Raw genomic sequence first — 22,843 nt, forward strand, 5'->3', positions numbered from 1 at the left:
GAATGAAATTTGATCTCCAAGTCTGACCCTGGCTTTGAACCTAGTGACATGGGTTGTGCGCTCAGCACTCTATCTTAGAGAATATGGAGAAGATACAAAGTTTACATATTTGACCTTTGACCGCCAAATTTGACCTTGGCCTTGCGCCTAATAACTTGTGTTGTGAACTCTTCGATATTTGGCGTACATGATTGACAGGCAGATGGACAGCCCGAATGACAAACGGATCGACGGACATAACATGTCTCAGATATAACCCCGTGTGCTTTGTATTTGGACCTTTGAACTCTCAGGTTAACGGTTGACCCTGGACCTAGCCACCTAGGCTTTATATAACCCCCGTGTATTTTGTATTTGGACCTTTGAACTCTCAGGTTAACGGTTGACCCTGGACCTAGCCACCTAGGCTTTATATAACCCCCGTGTACTTTGTATTTGGACCTTTGAACTCTCAGGTTAACGGTTGACCCTGGACCTAGCCACCTAGGCTTTATATAACACCCGTGTACTTTGTATCTGGACCATTGAACTCTCAGGTTAACGGTTGACCCTGGACCTAGCCACCTGGTCTTTATATAACCCCCGTGTACTTTGTATTTGGACCTTTGAACTCTCAGGTTAACAGTTCACCCTGGACCTAGCCACCTAGGCTTTATATCTGAGGTATAATAATCGCAGGTTTTGTCACTGTAGGCTGTTTCCTTAACTTTCCTCTAATGAACTCAAAGATCATTTACCACTTGATAAATACACTTCACGAACTTTTAACGCCTATCGATACTTTTGCAATATCTTTCATTTTACAAACTTCATTTTTATCAAACATTGATAAAAGCTATGATACACTGTCATTCACTTTGCATCCTCATCCCAGTTTCAAAAGACCCAAAATACAAATAAATGAATTTTGTTAATAAACAAAATGAATTTCTATATTGTAAAAGGAAACGGTGATTAAAGTAAAATGACTTTTTTGTCAAATAAAACTATTCAGATGTATATTGTGACTTCTTTAAAAATGAAATACATAACACGGTTTTGTTGAAATTTCAATGTAATTGATGACATACGTTTCATAAATGTTCTACTTGCAGTATGAAAGATATTGCAAGAGATATCGAGGTGTCATTAAAAGTATTTAGATTTCAAAAAAAAAACCTAAGCACTACCGTGAAATATATACTTTTTCCTGACGTAGCATAGTGAAATTTGCGAAACGTATTATATACATTCAAGAATTTCGAATTTCTCATACACGCTGTCACGAATTTAAATTTCATAATTTTCAATTACAAGTAGATATCCTCTCACTTTATCTATCGCAAGTCAGGAAAAGACAATAAAACAACTTTATCAGAAGATAGCAGAGGATATAATTATTTTTCATTTATAAACTGTAAAAATTCTTGTCAAATGTATATGAATTCTGGACTAGTTTAATAGACTTAACGTAATATTAGGAATACGTCTGAAACTAAAACTGATACTTCGATTTATTATATCTTGTAACAACCTAAACTCTTCTGCTTAAAATTATTACCTCGTGTGATTAAGTCATATGTATTTGCTTTTAATCTTTCTCCAAATATAAACTTGTCACCTTCTTTTCAATTAGGTGCAGTACGCATGGACGCTACAGAGAGTACCAGGACAGCCTGATAGGCTTCAAAGACTGGTGTATTGTCATGGTTACAATTTCAATCATACCTCTTGGCCTGGTCGTGTTCGAAACCGGAATAGATCTGAACTGGATTTTCTACAGTGGCGCAATTGTGACCATACCTTGCTTTCCTCCAGTGATACTTTCTATAATATGGGTGAAAGCAACCGGAAAGGGCCTCATTTCAGGTAAGGAGAAGTATGATAAGTATTTTTCATAATGTTTTGCAGAAAAAATATTTAAGAAGAGTACTTTTATTTAATAATATACCGCTGATTAAAAGTAGTGGGTTGCTGTTACGCCAAAGAAAACGACACACGAGAGAATGAAAAAAGGTGGTCATGCAGTTGATTTATGACATTTTTCAGGTGGAATTGCCGGTCTTTTATGTGGAATCGCTGCTACTCTTGCTGCTGCCTCATTCTACGAAGGGGGACTTGGTAAATTTCTTCAAAATACCGTACAAAACTATGCCATTTTGGCAGGAACATGCAGTAGTTTTGGTGCAAGTCTTTTCGGCTGTATAATAGTATCACTTTTCACTCATAAAATCAAAAGTATAGATGTTGAGAACTTAGAATGGCAAAAGATGTACGACATAGAAAATCCTCTAAATCCTTGGGAACTGAACTACAGAGAGGATTTGAAAGGCTTGGAATACGAGGGTAAACCAACTTTTGAACAGATGGCGGCAACTTTCAGACGCGCCAAACTTGTAGCTTATATCGGTGGCGCTGTGTGCATTGTTGCTTTTGCAGTGGTGATACCCGGAATTATGGCTATGTTTCCTAAGATGGACCTTACCCAGTTTTCCTTTTGGATTTGGGGCACACAAATATTTGCCGTTGTCATGGCACTCATTGTTGTCATAGCACCGATGACTGAGGAGATTCATAAAATAATGAAAGAATATAGGAAGAGTGCATGCAAAATGAATGGTGGATATGGACAAATGAACACCATTATAGCGGAAAAAACGGACGTAAACGATAGCAAAACTCCTGTTACTAATGTGTAGTTGTATATACCCATTTAAGGAGACGATAAACATATAACTGTAGAAAACAACTGTACCTCCCGGTAGTTTAATCAAACCTTATATAAATATAGTTATTGTATCAGTATTGTGTCATTTGAAATAACTTTCAAATATGTAAGCAAACGTCACATTACATGTTGTATTTCTTTAAGGTAACATATAGACAGTATGACACAAAATGTTAAAAGTAATTGAATATTGTTTGGCTTGAGATAGAAAGCGGTAACACGATGTTTATATGGTTTATATGATTTTTGTTGTGAGACAATCTTGTTATTCTCAGTGTGACGTTTAAAGCTTTCTTTACTAGAACTGGTAGAATCATTATCCGTGAATATAACAAGTCCGTATAGGCAGATTGGTTTAATGATTAAATATGTATCCATGAATATAATTATAATGATAACATATGATGTATCCATGTATAATATAATTATCAAATATGTATCCATGAATATAGTAAGATTGGTTTAATGATCAAATATGTTCCCATAAATATAACAAGAGCTGGTCTATATTCGTGAATATATTGTGAGTTAGTCCAATCACCAAGTATGTAGGCATGAATATAGCAAGAATTGGTTGTCTTATGATCAAGTATGTATCCATGTATATATAATGATCAAATATGTATCCATGAATATATAGCAAGATGGTCTAATTATCAAATATGTATTCATGTATATATAATGATTAAATCTGTATCCATGTCTATAGCAAGAAATTGTTTTATTATCAAAAGTATATCCACGAATATAAATAGGATTGGTCTAATTGTCAAATATGTAGGACGCAAGCATAGACATAATCAGAATAAATGGTGTGGCTTTGTAGGAAATGCCTTCCTTAATTGTTTTTTGTTTGTATAATACAGTCAAAGATACAGGTGATACAGGTTAAGTAATTTTCTAAAGCCCTGTCTGTAGTAATGTCAGATAAATGTTAAGCAAATGTTTCCAAGTAAATCTGAAGGTATGGTTTGTATAGTTTTGAGGTGAATGAGTGATGACGTTATACAAATGATTTTCATAAAATAAGGTCCTTTTATCACAAAAAAAAAGATCGTTGGGGTCACAAAACACGTCTGATTCGAGTACAGTTTACAAACTTAGTACGCACATTTTTCTGAGAGGTATTTGCAAACAACATAAATACCAAATTACCAAAGCTTGGCAAAGTTTTAATTGGATGTCACTGAAACATTTGACACTTATAAAATGTACTTTTTCTGATTTTTTACAACAGTGAACGGTATAGAGTAGACAGAACAAATGTAATTCTGTTGTACTTTTATATACAAATATATATGTGTGCCACGAAGTCGTTTAGATTAGATTATAATAAAATCTAGATGGTACCACAAGTTTTAGTTTTTCTTTTCATCACGTTATTTTCAGTCCATTTAACGTAACAGAAGTTGCGAGTGCCGAATATATCCTCATTCGTACAGTCAGAGTTTTTTCATGTCACGATACATATATTGTAAAAGAAGTGTTTTATTGTACTGTTCACAGACTGTGTGATTATGTGCCTACGTCTATGTGGTAACGTGATTCTGCCAATTACTATATTACGGGGTGCGCTGGAATAAATACATAAAGGATAAAATTAGACGATAGGACAAAGTAGCGGATAGAGGTATGCGATAGAAAAAGACATAAATAAAGAAAATTTGGTCAGCCGATGTACTATTTAGAGACTGCACGTGTGAAAACAAAATCAAGACCCAATAGGAATGGTCTAGTACCAAAAAAAAAAAACGGAGCCTGTCCGAAACCAAAACAATATATCATTGTATGTATGTACGTGAAAACTATTTACATTTACATAATATAGAAACAAAGTAATTAGAAAATAAGGACAAAACAAAAAGTAATGGCACCTCCTTAGAACCTTAGAACCCTAGAACCATCATTGGGGAATGTCAACCGGTTGTTTAGTGAAAACCAGGTCTGACTCTAAACCACCATGCTTACAATGTCACAGAACAGTATTAACCTTTACCCACCTAAATTTCTAAAATGAACTGGTCTGTCATTCAATATGGGTCGTACCATTTATTATTCAAAGGGATGTTCATTGATAATTTACTTACTGAATAGCGAACAGTGCAGACCATGATTAGCCTGCTCGAATCTAGGTTTGCACTGGTCGCAAAGGAAGAATCACTTGCCGCAAGAAGGCTAAAGACTTATAAAAGTTATCCCTGCCAGGTGAATCAACAAACGCAACTGTGACAAAAATGCTCGTGTGAAAACTATAGAAAAAACGCGTTCTCAACAATGGCCCCTATTTTTTCAGCTTTCGAAAATTAAAGTATTCATTTTTTTAGATTAATATACACAATGTGAAATACACAGTGTGTTCCCGAAATGCAACATGTATATGCGTGATCTCTGCTGAAGTAAAAACAATAATTTGGACTTTCATCCTCAAAATTCGTTTATTAGTAACACATTTAACTATGATAATAAAAAATCCCCTCTCACATCCATCATAATTATAATGTTAGTAAAAAGGTAGTGTTGCGTATGATTGAATTTTAGTTCTGAAATGACCGAAATCAGCACGTTTTTAGATAAAATACATGTTTACTATGATACTTCGAATAAATCTTTTAATATTTCACATCTGTCCATTGATATAGTATGCTAAAAAAGTCAAAATGTTTATGTAATGAAAACACTTAATATAATGACTTTTTAATCCAATCCTATAAAGTTGGAACCAATTGGGGACCAAATACATGCATAAGAATTTTATGATATATTCTGTGCAGAATCTTAAAAAGGTGTGTAGCTTTTTCAATTTAAAAAGTATTTAAATCTATACATTTTTAGAAAGAACTCTAACATAACAAACATATCATAGAGAAATTATGCCCGCTCATTGGCCGGAGGGGCACCTGGGGTCTTCCAGTATGATCAAAGGCTGGAAAAGTCGTAATATGAGCCGCGTCATGAGAAAACCAACATAGTGGCTTTGCGACCAGCATGGATCCAGACCAGCCTGCGCGTATCCGAAATATATATTATATACGAAAACGCTTTTCTGATTTAGTTATCTTTGGAACTAACATCTTTTGAAAAGTTATAACCAGAAGATTGGGTTTAATTGAGAATTATTTCGACAATAAGTATTCATTAGAGATTATAAAAGGTGTTGTGTGGAACTTTATTAGAAATACAATACCAGGGTTAGTAAAAAATCCATTCAGTTATTGTATTCTCTATATCAGGACATGTGTTATACTTTAACATTATGTAAATTTCGCAGACTGCTTTTGTTTTTGTTAGAATTTTTTTCTGGCTTTTCTCTTAGAACAACCATTCTCTAACAGTACAGGATATTCAGCGTTTTTTTATTATTATTATTATTATTATTATTATTATTATTATTATTATTACTATTATTATCATTATTATTATCATCATTATTATTATACCAGATTTATATAGCGCCCTTTCATGATAAACACGTTCAAAGACAGTCACACTAGGCGCGAAATTCATCCTCTACTATACAGGCACAGAGCGATCTGACCAGAGAGATAGATTGAGATAAAGCCCACAGAACAGATAGACAGAAATATTTAGATACAGGCCTGTCCAGCTAACTTAGCCTAGCCCTTTGCTAATAGACAGTCTGGTTCTTTAACGTGGGCGGTGTATAGCATCGATACGCGAAACCGTCTTTCATGGGAAGAACAAGTACAGTCTTCTTGGTTAAGTGGGAGACACTCAAGAGGATCTCAGAAATTTCCAGTGCCTGGAACCGGAATTCGAACCCCGGATCTCTGGACTGACAGTCAAGCGTGTTACCACTAGACCTCAGGCCCACCTATTTTTATTTGTTCGAAGCTGTGTTTCGCTGCATAAACTTATTGTTTGTAAAATGTGAGCCCCTTCAACACAGCTTCACACGTTGAGTGGTTAGGATGTCCTTGAACCTGAAATGATCGTAATTTTGAATCCGCCCTTCTGCTAAACCAGGAGCTAGAGGGCGTAGACAGTAGCATGCATCTCCACTACCGTCCATGAAAAGACTTAATCAAACCGAGCTTGCAACATTTTCATTTTTGTCCTGTTGTGCGACCTGTGGAGTTTCCACCTTTTCTATTCAATGTCAAAGTACTTAGTAAATGTTGCGCTTACATTTAAAGGGCATATAAATGGATTCGGAAGGTAGCTGCACATATCGCTTAAAGCCTGCTTCTATGCAAAGGCAATCAGTTTAATACATACAAAACAAAACACCTATTTCTTGCACATATTTTGACAAGAAAGAGGGTTGACAAGTTCAGGATTTCCGCGTTCACTTTAATTTAGTGGCGACCGTTTGAACATCTTGGTGAGATCATGGGATTTTTCTTGGAACCAGTACTTTTTGCTGCTTTTGAAAGCCTGAATAACTTTTTTAACAACACCAGAGTAAACCAAAGACAGTTTCATTTTCCTTCAATATATTATTTGTTATACTTTTCTTATGCAGAAACTAAAACGCACGTTGTGTGATAAGAAATAGTCTAATCTTAAATATAGCTTCAAACTTTGACCACTGTCATCAACGATAAGCAAAATGCTTCAATTTTGATATTAATACATATACATGATGATGATTGGTACCTTAATAAATAAATGAGCTATCAAATGGATATACATGGAGAAATTATGCGTATTCTGGGAGATACTGTCCTGAGAAAAGGGAATTGCAGAACAGCTCTATGGCAATGGCATTATGAACAACATTTTGAGATATGATATCCCCGCTCTTGCTAATGACTACCTTATACACACCTGTATGCTAATCTGAAGTAAATTCAAGCAAAATATATATGTTAACCTATATTTTTAGTAATAATCGCTTTTATTTAAACAAACATCGTAATAGCATAACTCCTGTCTATTCCTAATGTAAGCTAAACCCCGCCTTTTTTCTACACTAAGTGAAATCAGACCGTGAACTGCTTGAGAAAGAAGCTTCGTTGAAATCATACAGTTCTATCAGTTTATGGTGGCTGTTAAAGGTCTCCCCGTACATGGGCTCAGAGTTGTTATATTTTCTGGTCCTTTGGATCATGGAGAACATTCATTTTTACTGTAACAGAATTCCGCTTCAGCGGTGCAAGGGGGAAGTGAGTGGAGTTCCACATTTCATTACCTCTTATAAACAGACTCAGTCTAACTGAGTATGCCGTTCTTTACTTCCAAAGGGTCTTTTCACAGATTTCATTGTATAACTAAGAATGTAATCTGAAATCCGCTATCTACTGGACTCCAGCTTACATATTACTGGCTGCACAAAATCCTTAGGTCTAAATTTTAGGCTTTCAAAAAGTATAATTATGCATGCTGGCTTTTAAAATTGGCGCGATGGTGTGTCCACAAATCTGCTGGTGTATACGCAGTATCTTATATGAAACCAACGTCTTCGGACTTCAGGGACCAGGATAAGGGAGAGTATGAGAAGGGAATCAATCCCGCTGATGGGATGTGGGGTCCTTCCCCGCAAACTTTGATATTTTAAATGCTGCTTAATTCTGTACTCTGGTGAGTTCTGAGAGAAAGAAACCTCCGTCATAAATTGGTTTCACCAGTGTGTTGTGTCGTTTTACCCAAAGAAATATATTCGAAGGAAGTACATGTATTTAAAAACGGTCTCAAAAGGTCTATTATAAAGGGTTTAGATTTGCTTATTTTGTGTTTGAGAGCATTATTAATAAAAGTGTTTTTGCTATTTTTTAGAAAGTGTTGTAACATTTCTGTAGTGGTGTTCTGCCCTAGAAAATTCTGGAATTCGCAAATGCCAAATCCTGAATGCTAGAAGCTTGGTTGTCATTTACTCTAGATTCAAGTTTTATAGTAAAGACTTAGCCTTGAAAATCAAGATATTTTTGTAGGAATTCTTATTAGGGTGTGAGAGCTTTGTAGTAAATGGGAATATAGATAACTTTAAATATTTCAAAAGCCTAATTCACACCCGTTAACCGGTTCCGAGCAAAACAGTTCGTGGCGGACAAAACAGTTCACCTATATTTTTGCCGGTATCTGCATTGGGGTAAGTATTCTCCATCCAAGAATCGGTTGGTGCAAAATATGTTAAAGATTTTTATTACTGTAAAAAGTAGCATGAATGAAGAACATGTCATGTGCTTCCCGTTTAAAAGTAACCTATATTTAATAAGTTATGACGAGTTAAAAGTGTGATTTTGTTGAAAAAATGTGAAAACGAAAGTTTATCACGGTATATTTAATTAACTTTTCAACTTGGGTCTATTGTATTTACGTCAACCTTTATAATATTGTTTGCCCTGAATTTTGTCCAATTTTTAAGCGACAAAACGCAATATTCATCGAGTTATAGACATTAAAACATGACGTGGTCGAAAAAAAAAGTGTGGCGGCATTGCACAGCTCAAAATTATTTGTGTGGCGAGCAAGAGCAGTCCTGTGTTGTTTTTTTATTTTACTTTAATAAACGGTCTAAATAGTGATATCAAGCCTGTTACTCGTTGTAATCTGACAAAAACAAATGGTACTAGCACAGCAATGTTCAGAAAATACAGCGGGGATGACATGATGCAATTCGTATGCATATAGTGATGTAAAATATGCGTATAATGAATATACACATCACCAGTCAATAGTTGGCACTATTAAACCAGCACATGTATTTTGTAAAAAGAACATATTTTTGGATTTTAATCGGGCTTTTCTGTCAGTCAGTGTTGGATCAGGCTCGAACCACCAGCAATCTATATCTCCCATTGTTTTGCCTTTACCCCTTGCAATTTTCTTTCCGTCTATGCCAGTTTTGATAGGGTTTTCCACTACATAGATTGCAAACATCTTCATAGTGTCTACAAAAACACCTGGTAGTATTGGTTCCAATGCGTCCTGGGCTATGATTGGTTTAGAAGGCACTGCAAAGTTTAAACTTGAGTTTTGTGTAGAACAATCACCAAGAACTTGCTGCAAACTTACAACTTGACCTGTATTTCGGGGACCAGCCATGAAACGCAACAATTTCCCATGGAACAGTTTGTAACCAACTTTCCCATTTTTTTTAAAAAATTCATGCATATATCTCAACCGGGATGACGAGGATTTCGAAGACCATTCTACAAAATCGAGGAACAACAAATAACATATGTTTTCCATTGGGAACTGTTTACTAGCGACTAGTGATAGCCATTTTTTTTATATAATTCTAACTGACCATGTTCATGTAATGTTTCTATTACCTCAGGTATATTGTCATAAATATCAGTTAAATTTACTTCAGGTGGGTCTGTTTCTTCTGAAAAACAGGGAGAGGATTCTAATTTGAATGTTGAAGTGTTTCCTTATTCCTTGTTTTCGTTAACGTTTAGTGAAAGATTGTTTTCTGCTACTTCAGATAAAAAAGAATTTTCAGTGTGTTTTCTTCAAGAAGAGATATGTGTAAATGATTGTTTTCATCAACGGATAATATATGTGACACAGGTTTAATACATTCAAATATTTTTGTTCGATATCTAGTTTTTCCTGTACGACAGTCAAGCTCAAGTTGTTTGTACTTGAACGTGTCAAACCTATGGCTATTACAGAGGTGCTGAATTAAGTGCCTATAAACGTCAGCTGTTGTATTGCAGTAGTAGCACAGGTTCATGTGCATTGTGATCCTGAAAGAAATATCACAAATGATATAATAAAGTAAGTGGAACGTTCCTAAATGGGAAGGCATCACATCAAACTACCGTACCACTGTAAACATAATTTAAAAATGTATGAAGAAGTGTTGATGATATATTACATTGTTAGACGGTTGTATGACTTATATATGCTTTGATTTACATCTGTTTGTTAATAAAAATTAGTGTAAATTGCTGTTGTCTGATTACAAACGTTATTTTTCATAGCTGGATATCACTATTTAGATCATTTATTAAAGTAAACTAAAAAATAAACAGGACTGCTCTTGCTCGCCACACAAATAACCTTAAGCTGTGCAATGCCGCCACACTTTTTTTCGACCATGTCATGTTTGAATGTCTATAACTCGTTGAATATTGCGTTTTGTCACTTAAAAATTGGACAATATTCAGGGCAAACATTATTATAAAGGTTGACGTTAATACCATAGACCGAAGTTGAAAAGTGAATTAAATATACCGTGATAAACTTTCGTTTTCACATTTTTTCAACAAAATCACACTTTTAACTCGTCATAACTTACTAAATATAAGTTAGTTTTAAACGGGAAGCACATGACATGTTCTTCGTTTATGCTACTTTTTACAGAAATAAAAATCTTTAACATATTTTGCACCAACCGATTCTTGGATGGAGAATACTTACCCCAATGCAGATACCGGCAAAAATATCGGTGAACTGTTTTGTCCGCCACGAACTGTTTTGCTCGGAACCGGTTAACGGGTGTGTAATTTGTATTCGGACATAATAAACGATTGTCTTCTTAAGATGGTGCTTCTTTCTCATTGCTCATATGCCTTCGAATACATAATAGGTTAATAAATATAATGAAATAACGCAGTCAAAACTACACAGTAATGGTTTAGCGCAGCAGTGTTTGATATTTGAACCGGAACATATGTTCTTCCCTTATGATGTATATACTAACCCTATTATGTTACATTCACTGTACATTTTGAATTTCAAAGAAAAAAAGCATTTATATTGTAAAAACAACATCGGTCTAAATATATCAATGAAAGCCCTTTCCGTGACACTGCACGCGTAATCTGACGTCATACAAAAATAAACAAGACAAAGGTATTTGGCTACCCTTAACGTCATATTACAGTTCGGTTTTCTGTTATAAAATGATGGTAGAAACCTTCGTTTTACATCATATATAAGACATTTTAAGATTCTCTCTCTCTCTCTCTCTCTCTCTACACACATTTGTTTTATCTAAGTTAGTATTCAAATGTACAATGTTCGAGACATTTGGTATAAAAGTGCAGACGTGTATGTATGCTCAGAGTAAACAGTCTGAGTTACAACAGTGAGTGACAGCAACTTCTCCATGAGAGCTTTTCATTGCCACTTTCAAGATGAAGTAGATTTACAAGATTAACCACGACGACATCAGGACAAGACAAAAATTCTCTTCAGAATCTTACAATCTGCATAAGAATATCGGCTACAATCGGAGTGAGTAAGGGAGCAAGCGATATAGTACGCACTTTACGTTGAATGTTTAAGTACAAGACAAAAAGTAGTAAATCAAAAATATGAAGATGAATATTCATTAACGATAGAATTAAAGAAATGTGACAATATATGTAGTTCCACTGTATAACTTCACCTTATGTAAAAATATAGCAAATTACAATGCTTACTCTGGAAAAGTGAAAAAAAAAAACCCGTGAATGATGACTTTTAATCGCTTGGCTACATAATTAAAGGCTTTTGTATATGTAGCCTCGAGTGAAAATAAGAGTGATTTTAAGTATACCTAGAATCATATGTAAGACGTCTAGATCACATGTGCCTCTGGTCTCGCGTCCATATACATTTACTATATGTTTTATTACGATTGTCTCTACTCTGTATCAAAATGATATGACGACTGTGACATGTCTCTGGCGCTGTTAAAACAATCTTGTCTATAGTATAACTAATAACTTGTCTAAAATCTTTTAAGCCTATACAGGTCCGTCTCTAAATTTGATTACATAGCTAATTGTGTACTAATTGTTCGCATACTCCTTTATTATTTAGGAACGCACAATCCTTACGCGTTTTATATAGTGAACAGCTTTTACCGTCCTACAGTTTTACTGTTGCTAAAAAGGACGTAAATTATCAGTTATTCTGATACCACTTGACATATATTTTTCTTTCAAGTACTGCCTTATGTCTTCGTAAATTTAATATCATCAGCGTTAAATCTTACTCAAATGTTACAGCGCGAATTGGAACGGCAAACTTGTGATCAGCAAACTATATATGAATCGCTCAAATTGTCAACATGAGCGTTAGAAGCAGCGCAATATTACCATTTTAAAAATATTGACATCAACGATATCAGTAAAAATGTTGACCGAAAAATGCTGTTCACAATAGCCCATGCTACTGCTACAGCTCTTCTTGTTCTAGTAACATAAAATTAAAAATGTAAGTCGATGAATGTTCTGTTGTATAAAATAATAAGTATTTAGAAGCTACTGAACCCTTTTCCTGGACCATATCAGATTCGACTGTCATTTCAATAAGGAGGTCTATTTTTACAAAATCGTATGTTTTGCATCTCGTTTATACTTGTAACCAATATGAGTCTCTTACAAATTTAATTTTAGTCATTTGGAACTGATAATATGACAAAAGACCAACAGAAAAGCCAAAAATAAAAGCTGAATGAAAACTAAAAAACATACATGTAACCCTTAAACACACGCATACATAAAAAAGGAACATACCAGGTCATCGCCTTGAAACAAGAAATGTGGAAACCAGCACTTTGTAATTTAAATGAATTATTGGTGCCAAGCTTCACTCCACGCATGGTGAACCGTGTCCCCGTTCGTAAGTGTCAGTAACCACAAGACGACATGGTCAAATATTCATACACAGTGATACAAAGCAAAACCTATAGAACTGAAGGTAGCTACTAAATGATTTCTCAGAAGATAGTGCATCAAACGAAACATCATTAACACTCATTGTTTCTGTACAATTTCCTGCTATTATGGTCTTCTCAGAAGCTGAACTCTACCTTATACTGTTACAGTGTCAAATAAATCCTCGAAGACATTTCTTTAATTGATATCTTACAGCTAATTGTAACATTTAATTATCGTCCGACGGCAAGCAGGTGATTCTTACAACTGAGTAATAAAACTCATCTGATTACAGTTGACAGTGCAATTTCCACAGTTACTCTCTTCTGTAACGTCGATAATTGCAATTTACGTTACACGCGGTGCCATTAATACAATAGTTTGTCTACCAGGGTCGTACTTATAGGCAATTAATTCCATACTTAACACGTTATCTAATAATCTAATAGTAGATCGCACTACGGCAGATATAAACTTGTCCGCCTGATAGTTCGTGCTATACGTATATTAAGCTAGCGGCATAGGTAAACTGGTTTTATTCTTGCATTCCGTTTACAAGAAGATCCCTTTTACAGCCTAATTAATTTATGTATAAAATAGTTATCAGATCAAACTGTCAGTAACAGGATATCAAATGGGACTCAAACCAATGTCAGTCAGTCATGATGATAAAAAACAAAACATGAAATATCGGTAAAACCCGAAATTTGCATATTAAAAGAACAAAAAGGGAATTTACTGACTGGGCACATACAGTTAAAAGTGCAATATCTCATTGAAAACTCATTCCAACGGATAATGAAGACAATATGCGCACCTCCTCTTGAGAGTGAATGGTCCTATGAAGTATGGCTAAATTCCAACCAGTAAAAGACAGTAAACAGGCTACGTAATATAATCAAGCAGAAGTGTCTTTGCACATTCGTATTTTATACACGTTGAAAATCTGAGAGACAGCCACATCGCTGATGAATATAGTTCGTTTATGACTGGTGCTAAAGGTATGGTTCTTTACTTAACTCCTTCCAGTAGGTGCAGTGTACAAAATTGGAGATCAACTGATAAAATCTTAAAGTATTATGAGTCTAAAACTATGCATTTCCTCTCATTCTTGTCTTTCGTAAGATTAGTTTTTTAGTTTATTTCTTATTTATATTGCAACGTATTACATAAACATACTTTGCTTACAAATGCATAAAACACTTTGCATACAATTACATTTTCCAACATGCATAATAACATACTCTAACACGACCCGATTTGTTTTCCTATTAAACAATGAAAGCTGAAAACTGTGTGTTATTATTCAACAATTCGCAAAGTGTTAGACGGCAAAGCGGTGCGCTGGAAAAGAAATCAACAGAAATCAGGCAAATATTTAATGGATATCGTCAAGGATGTACAAAATAATCCTTGATTACGTGTTCGAATCGAAATAATATATCTCAAACAGTGATTTGCTGCCCCCTCGTGATATAATTCCATCGCATCTAAACTCCAAACAATGATTTTATTCAATGACAAATCACTGTTTGGGATATAAATAAAATTATTTCTTAATCAATGTGTGAACTGTATTTCCATCTTTCTATAACAATATATGTTATTTAAGAAATCATATATCCCAAACAATGATTTGTCGTTGAATAAAATCACTGTTTGGAATTTAGATGTGAAGGAATTATATACGAGGGCGCAGCCAGAGGAATATAATAATACGCATCTAAACGACAAAGAATGCTTTTATTCACGAGCAAATCACTGTTTGAGATATAGAATCTATTATTTCGATTCTAACACGTTTTCAAGGGTTATTATGTATGTACTTGACGATATCCATCAAATATTTGCCTGATATCTGTTGATTTCTTTTCGCTATGACGTAATAATTGTGACGTCAGAAAAATGAATTGTTGAATAATAACACACAGTTTATAGCCTTCTTTGATTAATAGGATAACAGATAGGGTCGTGTTAGAATCAGCGTTTTGTTCCTGATATAAGCTCCATAGCTCAGTGACTTTGTAGAAAATTAAATAAAACCATGACAATTCATTTTTGTTAAAATCATATTGACACTTTATTGCTACATGCATGGCTGGTAAAACCAAAACCTGAAGATATATTGTATGACTTTCTCTGTTCTCTTTCTTCTTTTCATAATATCATCGAACACGTAAAATTCCTTATTTTAAACCCAGGCAAAATATGCAGACTTAAAAGTCCATTACAGTAATTGACAAAGTCCATTCCCATCGTTACATTTAAGTATTCTTTTAGCAGACAAGCAGGTGATCCACAAATTTTCTGTACTAAACATAATCTAATTGCTATGACAGTATAATCGGCTCTCTAAAATCAGGACATATCTCTCATTATACTTTATTGCTATTGCGGACTTTATTGTAGCGAAGTCTGTGAACATGATGGAAATTTTAAGTGCCTGCTGAATGATGTTTATTATCACTTACAATATACGCTGACTGGTTGTTGTATTGCCCACTGTGACCAACGTAATTTGCATGGAAAGTTCAAGGATCTGAAAATTTGATACTGAAGTAAATACAATCGCTATACCGGTATTACCAAGAACAAATGAAACACCGGTTTAAATTTGGGTATAATGTACAGTTAACAATACAGTATGTAAAGTTTGGAAGGAGAAATAAAGGATTGTCATAATCGATTCACATTTCACATAAATTTTAAACATGTTAAGTCTATTCTGGACAATTTTAGAGAGATGTCTAACAAGCCAAAGGTACATTCATTGTCACAATTATTTGTGCGAGTACTAGCAAAACTGGGCAGTATTTGCGACTTTTAGAAAAAAAATACTTTCGAGAGCAGCAGCAATAACAAAATTCGGTAAACTAGATCTGGGAAATGTTCTGCCTTTGTGACAGAAGGTTTTTGTATATTGTGAGTCTAATTGTGCAACAATTTTGAATACGTTTTTGTATCTGGCGTTTCAGTTTTAGTATCATTAACTTAATTAACGATGATATTCGGCATAAATTTGTACGTAAGCCTGTATAAAAGTACATAATGAGGAATAAAATCTGTAAGAAGATCCTTTGGAAGCATAGAATGCAACCAAGCAAAATAATAGCAGACTCGGTTTGATTGAGTCTGTTCATGAGTGGAAGTGGAAAGTGCAACACCCCTCACGCCCCCTAGCACCGGCTTAAGCGGAACTCTATTACTCATGAAAATTGAGTGGACTCCATGATCCCAAAGGACCAGAAAATATAACAACACTGAATCCAAGTACAGGGAGACGACTTTTTACGGTCGCCACACGGCACTTTAAGATTGCTGTTGTGATAGTAAATAAAATCTGAAAGAAGATCCTTTGAAAGCATAGAATGCAACCAAGCAAAATAATAGCAGACTCGGTTTGATTGAGTCTGTTCATGAGTGGAAGTGGAAAGTGCAACACCCCTCAAGCCCCTCTGGCACCGGCTTAAGCTAATCTCAATTATCTATGAACATTGAGTGGACTCCATGATCCCAAAGGAACAGAAAATATAACAACACTGAATCCAAGTACGGGTAGACTTTTTACGGCCACCACAGGCACTTAAAGATTGCTGAAGATACGTGCGGCTCGCTTTATTTAGGTCACATATTTGTTTAGGTTATGTCTTTTTTGGCACTGTTTGTCTATCACCCATTGAACAGTTCACATTTCCTGTGAGACAATGTTATTTTTTTCTAATTCAACGGACGCTATTTAATTCCTTTGTCTTAATGGTAGAGAGACAATTAGCTGATAAGTGGTTTATTTAATGACTTACCCAACCACAAAACCTAACAAGCTGAGTCATATACCAAAATGTTCGGCACAGTCTGAAGTTTATCAAAATGCCGGGCTATTAGATGGCAACATACATTGTAAATAGCTTTGTTAGTTCAGATTTGGACCTGCTACTAGTCAGGACACGTTTCCAATCTCCAATGACCATGTTGGGCTGGATTGAGACAGGGGCAATCGATAATACATTCTCACCACGTTTTTCTCGAGTTTGCATCTTCAAGCTTTTCTCATCATACCTGTCAAAAACAACATGTACATTTAAAACACCTGCACTCAGTCTTAGGATGTGATCCCAAAATGCTTCAGCCATTTGCTGGTAAGTGGCTTTTGACATCCTTGGTTGCAACATTTGTATAATGGCCATACCATCAAACACAACAGAATCAATATGTGATATGTCAGAACAATTCCTGATAACATTTTCAGGTCCGGCAAGATTTTCTAACTTCTGCATGAAATCTGATTTTTTGGTTGAACACATCCTACCATCATCTGCAAACAAACTTAAGGGAGCTGGGGCATTCTCGAAGGAAACAACACGTTCCAATGGAACCTTCTTGTATGCATTGATGGCAAGTAATCTGAGGTACATCTCTTCGCCATTGATGTTAAGGGTCTTGTTTTTTAGTTTTACTGATGCCTTTGTGGCTCCCATTGTCTTTACCTTTGTTCGAGGCATTGGATCAAAGAATTTTTTCTTCGGTGGCTGTTCGCCTTTCACCTGAAATCGGTCACGTACAAAATTGTGCAACATCGTTTCACCAGTAATGTGACATCCCAATAGACTTGCAGCAATCTCTGGTGGGGCTGGCACACCAGTGGCCATGTTTGTAAGGGTAGATGGGGGTGAAGTCAGACAAAACGGGTCAATGAAGGTATCCTCTTCAAAGAGCTTAAGCATTTGATCAACAGACTCATTGTATGCTTTCCTATGGTAAGGAGTATCTGTGTGATGTTTCCCAGGGTCATGGTGCGATGGTTTCTGCCCTGATTGAAACTCCATTGCATACTTGGCTGTTAATGGTCTTGATAGGAACCATCGCATCAAAGCACTGTCATTGTGTGTTATTCCAACTATTCCACCTGATGATTTCAGACTTTTATTCTGAGTGACCTCCAATACGTAATCAATCCAAACACAATTAAACGTGCCATCTGTGAGTTTTGCTACGAACTTGCCTTTCTGAAAACTATCTAACAGAGTATCTGGCAGACGGTTCATGTTCAACACCATGTAAGGCATGTACCGTGCATACACAGTGCGGTTCGAACAAAAGAGAAACGGCAACAATATGGTCTTACTGTACATATAGGTATCCCAGAGTGCATGCCTTGAAGCTGCAAGTAGAGTTTGAGGGGCAAAGAAACATGAGTCAAGTAATCATCCCAGAACTGAAATAGTGGTGAATTGAGCCTACCTTCAGCACGAAACATTTTCAAAAGTGGGCTGATTGTCACCTCGATCTGGTTGCCGATTTCAGCCAACACTGTGTCAGATCCATTTGATCTAATGTTGAGAAGCTTAAACTTCTCAAAAAGAGACAGCGGGATAGTGTGGCCATAGTCCTCTGCCCATCTGAAAAAATTAATCAACAGGCGCCTGTTTAGCACTTCATCAACCATAAGCAATGCTCGAAGTGCACGATCAAAGTCTTTGCCTGACAGTATATGATCAGCGGTGTTTCGAGCAAAAACGTCTGACTCAACCAATAAGTGTTTCAGCCCTGCATCACCATAGATAAATCCGATACCACCAAAAAGACTCATCAGAAAATGCATTCCGCCCTCAATTGGTACAACACCTTCAAATTCCTCAGGTCTAGACCACACAATTTCCAGAGCTTTGGTCAACAAACCCATATCAAATATTACTGGACACACAGATTGACTCAATGCATTTACTTGCTCTTTTGTGCGTTTAAGTGTTGTGTAAACAGTGTTTGGATCATTTGGAGGTGCCATGATGATTGGATTATACACAATTTCAGATGGTTCTTGAACTGAATCAGGAAATGCATGTGTTTGAAAAACAGTCCACGGCGGACATTCAGTGGTTACTAATCGATTAATGTTATACATTAACTCATTTGTGCGCATCTTCTGAGTTTCGGCGGGCTCGGATGGTTCGAGTTCACTGATCTCAACTGGAGATAGTGGTGGAATTGGCCTGCTTGTAGGTTTCTTGTACACCAGAGTATTTGATAGTCCAACACCTGCAACATTAATGCTTTATTAACAAATATGTTATTACAATGAATTTACTGTCGCTATTGAATTAATCTTATCGTTTATTGATCACCTAAATGTCAAGGAAGCTTGCAATATAATTATGCAGTTACTTACATGAATATCAAACATCCTATATTATGAAATGAACATGTTCTTTTACTGTCATGTCATTTTAAAAACATTGCTACTTATTATTACTTATTATATCAATATTCTTGTATAATAATAATAATAAGTCATCATCATTATTATAAAATATAACTGTTCTTCTTATTATTATATTATATCGATAATAGTAAAACTAAAATATTACTCTACGTGTTATTTTATTATACCTGGTAGACTTGATAGATTGATTGACCGTTCTGACACTCTAGGTATGCGCTCTGATGCACACCGGTTGCTTCCAGTTACCAGGATACTTGTCATGGCATGTGTAGACTGTTTCCCACTAAGCGTTGCTTCGTTGTGGTCCCAGTTGTCCGCTGCAACTACGATTAGGTCATCATCAGGTCTTTCTTCCCGTGACATATGAGCAGGGATAATTGCACCTTTATAAAAATGATCATGATTACACTCCAGCCAAACATGATTACACCTTAAAGAATTTTTAGTGATTATTGTTATTGTTGCTGTGAAATTTCATTTGTATTTAAATAAGTATTGTATAATTATAATGTTATATAAGGAGAGAATTTCAAATAAGCTCAGAGTTTCCTACTCAATCCTGTATACCTTTGTTATATATAGTGTACATATTTTAAATGAATTGTGATTAATAAATATTGTTTACACCAAATAATTATTAGACTAAGTACATTGTATATTATTAAAATGGCTATCAGCCGTTCACGGAAAGCACTTTTATATAAAAGGCAGTCTGCAGATAATAAGTGGTCGGTTTGACCACCTGTGAATAATGACCACCATTACAAAACATGTCTGCAAAGACCACCATTTTTAACTCTTGTCAGACCATTATAACATGTTGATAAAGACCAAACATTTCTGAAACCATTGGTGATCTTTAAATAGAGATTTAACATGAGATTTATTATTATATATACCTGAAAATGTCTTCTTCTGCATGGATGATGCATGTAATGCTGCAGATGTTAAGAACTGTCTATATTCGTTGTAAGACAATGTGTATCCGTGACTGTGTAAATCCTCTATCAGTTTCTTACTCCCGAATGAGTGGTGGAGATATATGGATAATCCGAGGTGTTTGGGAGTTATCACATGTTTAACTAGATATGTGATATCTGAACACACAGATACTATTCTCTGGTCTGGATCATTATGACTATCTTCTAGCTTTGAATCAGAGGCTACCCAATTTACAAATTGGAACAATAAAGGATCTAAGAATTTGACCTGTTCGTTAATGTTGATCTCATCTTTAGAAAAGTACATATTGTCAAGGCCATGTGACTGCTGAATTCGTCTTCTCAATATAACAGCTGCTTCATACAAAACTGTGTTTTCATTTGCATTTTCATCTAAGAATACACTGGATAGGCATTCTTCAATATCATTCTGTTCGGCTGCCGACTGAAAAGACTTCTCTAACTTGACATACTTTGCTAACGCTTCATCAACATCAATCTCTCGTGAACAAACGAGGTCGGTGGTACCTTCCCGTGGAATAAACATAAGTTCCGGCCAAACTTTTCCAAAGGCAACTTTTAATCTGTTAGTGCGCATCATCGAAACTCCAATTTCCATTCCGTGTTTTTCAAAAAGTTCAATCATTCTCGATTTTAAATCAGTCAATTCAAGTACACTTCGTTTTGTTTCAGTCTCAATATGTAACTCATTTTTCAACTGTGTACATACTTTTTCTAAAATGCTCTGGTCAAGAACTTTATCAGTATTTGGGCTAGGCAAATTCAGCAGATACTTAGACAAGCAATTTTTGTTTTTACTGCCCCTATGATATCTAGCCTCCACAGACACCAAATCTCCTTTACAACTTAACAATCTTGAGTGTAAGTTCATGTCATTTTTTGATGAAGATATATTTAACAGTTGTGAATACATTTTAGAATTTTCATCAATTGATCCTTCAACCATTGACCATTTAGAACGATGTTTGGTGCTACACTTGCACCCACATATGAAACAATTTTCTTTCCAACTAAACTGATCTGACTGTGACCTGGTATACTTTGGTGGTGTCGCAAGATCACTATTTGATGTAGAGGCACCATTTTCTACATCTGGTTTGGAATTAAATGGTTTTAAATATATAAATTTTGTTCGACAGTTTTTATGATATGACAATTTTACATCACCATTTCTAATGTTGTCTTCATTTGCGACAATATTTTGTGATATTTCATTATTTTGTTCCTTGCAAATAGATAGCAATGTATCAAACTTAAGTGGGTTTAGTGTTTGTTTGCCAGTTGAAATAAACTGCTTTTGACAAAAGCAGCAATAGTCTGAAGAAAATGTAAGTTTTCGTTTCTTTTCCATGGTAGTTGGCCTCCCGCACAAACTGCAAATTAAATGGGATAAATCTGAAGAGGTTCATTTTATGCTAACACCGTTTCAATTTACCTAATATGCAGAATTAATCATGCACATAAATATGTGCCAAACATCATTTCTGTATTATCTAGAATAACCCTGAACAGAGGAGCTACTTGTCTAACTTAAACATCTCACCACATGCATTTTAGAAAGAACATTATAGATCTAAGACTAATAAGTGCATGTAAACAACATTCAATGATGACACTGCAAATTTGAATATAAATCTATTCTAAACAAAATTCCCTTAAATATTGATCCTTATATACATTTATACATATATAATGTGTAAAACCACCATAACTTACATTTGGACTAGTATTTTGGTTTGTGGCAAACATTTAAAACTTTTTTTCACATTTTCAAATTTTCCCTCCATAAAACTTCAGGTGTTATAGTAAACATGGTTCCGTAAAATAAGTCCTACCAGTAAAAAGTACCCCTTGAAATTAATCCTACTGTATTTTTCAATGGATTTGATAGGTTTAATAGATTTAAAACGTAATGACAGAATGTAACTTACCGGTAGATAATTGGTTTCACTTTTCATACTGCTTTTATTCTGTTTGAATAGTTAAAATATCATCGATCTGAAACGTCCGGTGTTTTGATGGCGCACAAAGCTTTAAAGAGATCTATTTAAAGCAGAACAATGTTTACCAAGAATATTTCTAGGTTTTTGTTAAAATTAAATTTAAAACATATCATACCTAAATGACAAACATGTAAATTTATAAGGACTATTCTATTGTGGCTGCTACATCTGTAAAAATTATACCTAAGATTCATTTTAGATTACCCCACCCACCTTTAATTGTTCACAATTCTTTACTACTCTGCATATCTTCATGCAACTGTTATCATTTGCAGTTGCTTTTATCTTAACTTACATCTAAGTAAACAATAAGTGACATCTGATTGAAAAATAACACAACCTCATTGAAAATACCACCCCCTACCCCGCAATTTCATCCAAAAGTTTGACTATAA

The 22,843-nt window shown here is 35.1% G+C and overlaps 2 protein-coding genes across 3 annotated transcripts in view; one reads left to right on the plus strand and one right to left on the minus strand.

Annotated features, from left to right (window-relative positions):
- The window catches only part of LOC123556860 (uncharacterized), a 31,246-nt gene extending 27,190 nt beyond the window's left edge, over nucleotides 1-4,056 (plus strand). For both annotated transcript variants that reach the window (XM_045347910.2, XM_045347911.2), the window contains exons 9-10: nucleotides 1,616-1,848; nucleotides 2,029-4,056. In XM_045347910.2, the coding sequence (XP_045203845.2) occupies nucleotides 1,616-1,848; nucleotides 2,029-2,678 (883 nt within the window). In that variant the 3' untranslated portion in view covers nucleotides 2,679-4,056. The remainder of the gene's footprint in view (nucleotides 1-1,615; nucleotides 1,849-2,028) is intronic.
- Nucleotides 4,057-19,416: 15,360 nt separating this feature from the next.
- On the minus strand, nucleotides 19,417-21,800 carry LOC128557464 (uncharacterized). Its single transcript, XM_053544843.1, has 2 exons — nucleotides 20,383-21,800; nucleotides 19,417-19,866 (listed from the first exon to the last, which is right to left on the minus strand). The coding sequence occupies exons 1-2, from the start codon at nucleotides 21,794-21,796 to the stop codon at nucleotides 19,637-19,639; spliced, it is 1,644 nt and encodes a 547-aa protein (XP_053400818.1). The 5' UTR covers nucleotides 21,797-21,800; the 3' UTR covers nucleotides 19,417-19,636.
- Between the last annotated feature and the right edge of the window lie 1,043 nt (nucleotides 21,801-22,843).

Source organism: Mercenaria mercenaria, chromosome 5 (assembly GCF_021730395.1).
Source record: "Mercenaria mercenaria strain notata chromosome 5, MADL_Memer_1, whole genome shotgun sequence".
Taxonomy (NCBI): Eukaryota; Metazoa; Mollusca; class Bivalvia; order Venerida; family Veneridae; genus Mercenaria; species Mercenaria mercenaria.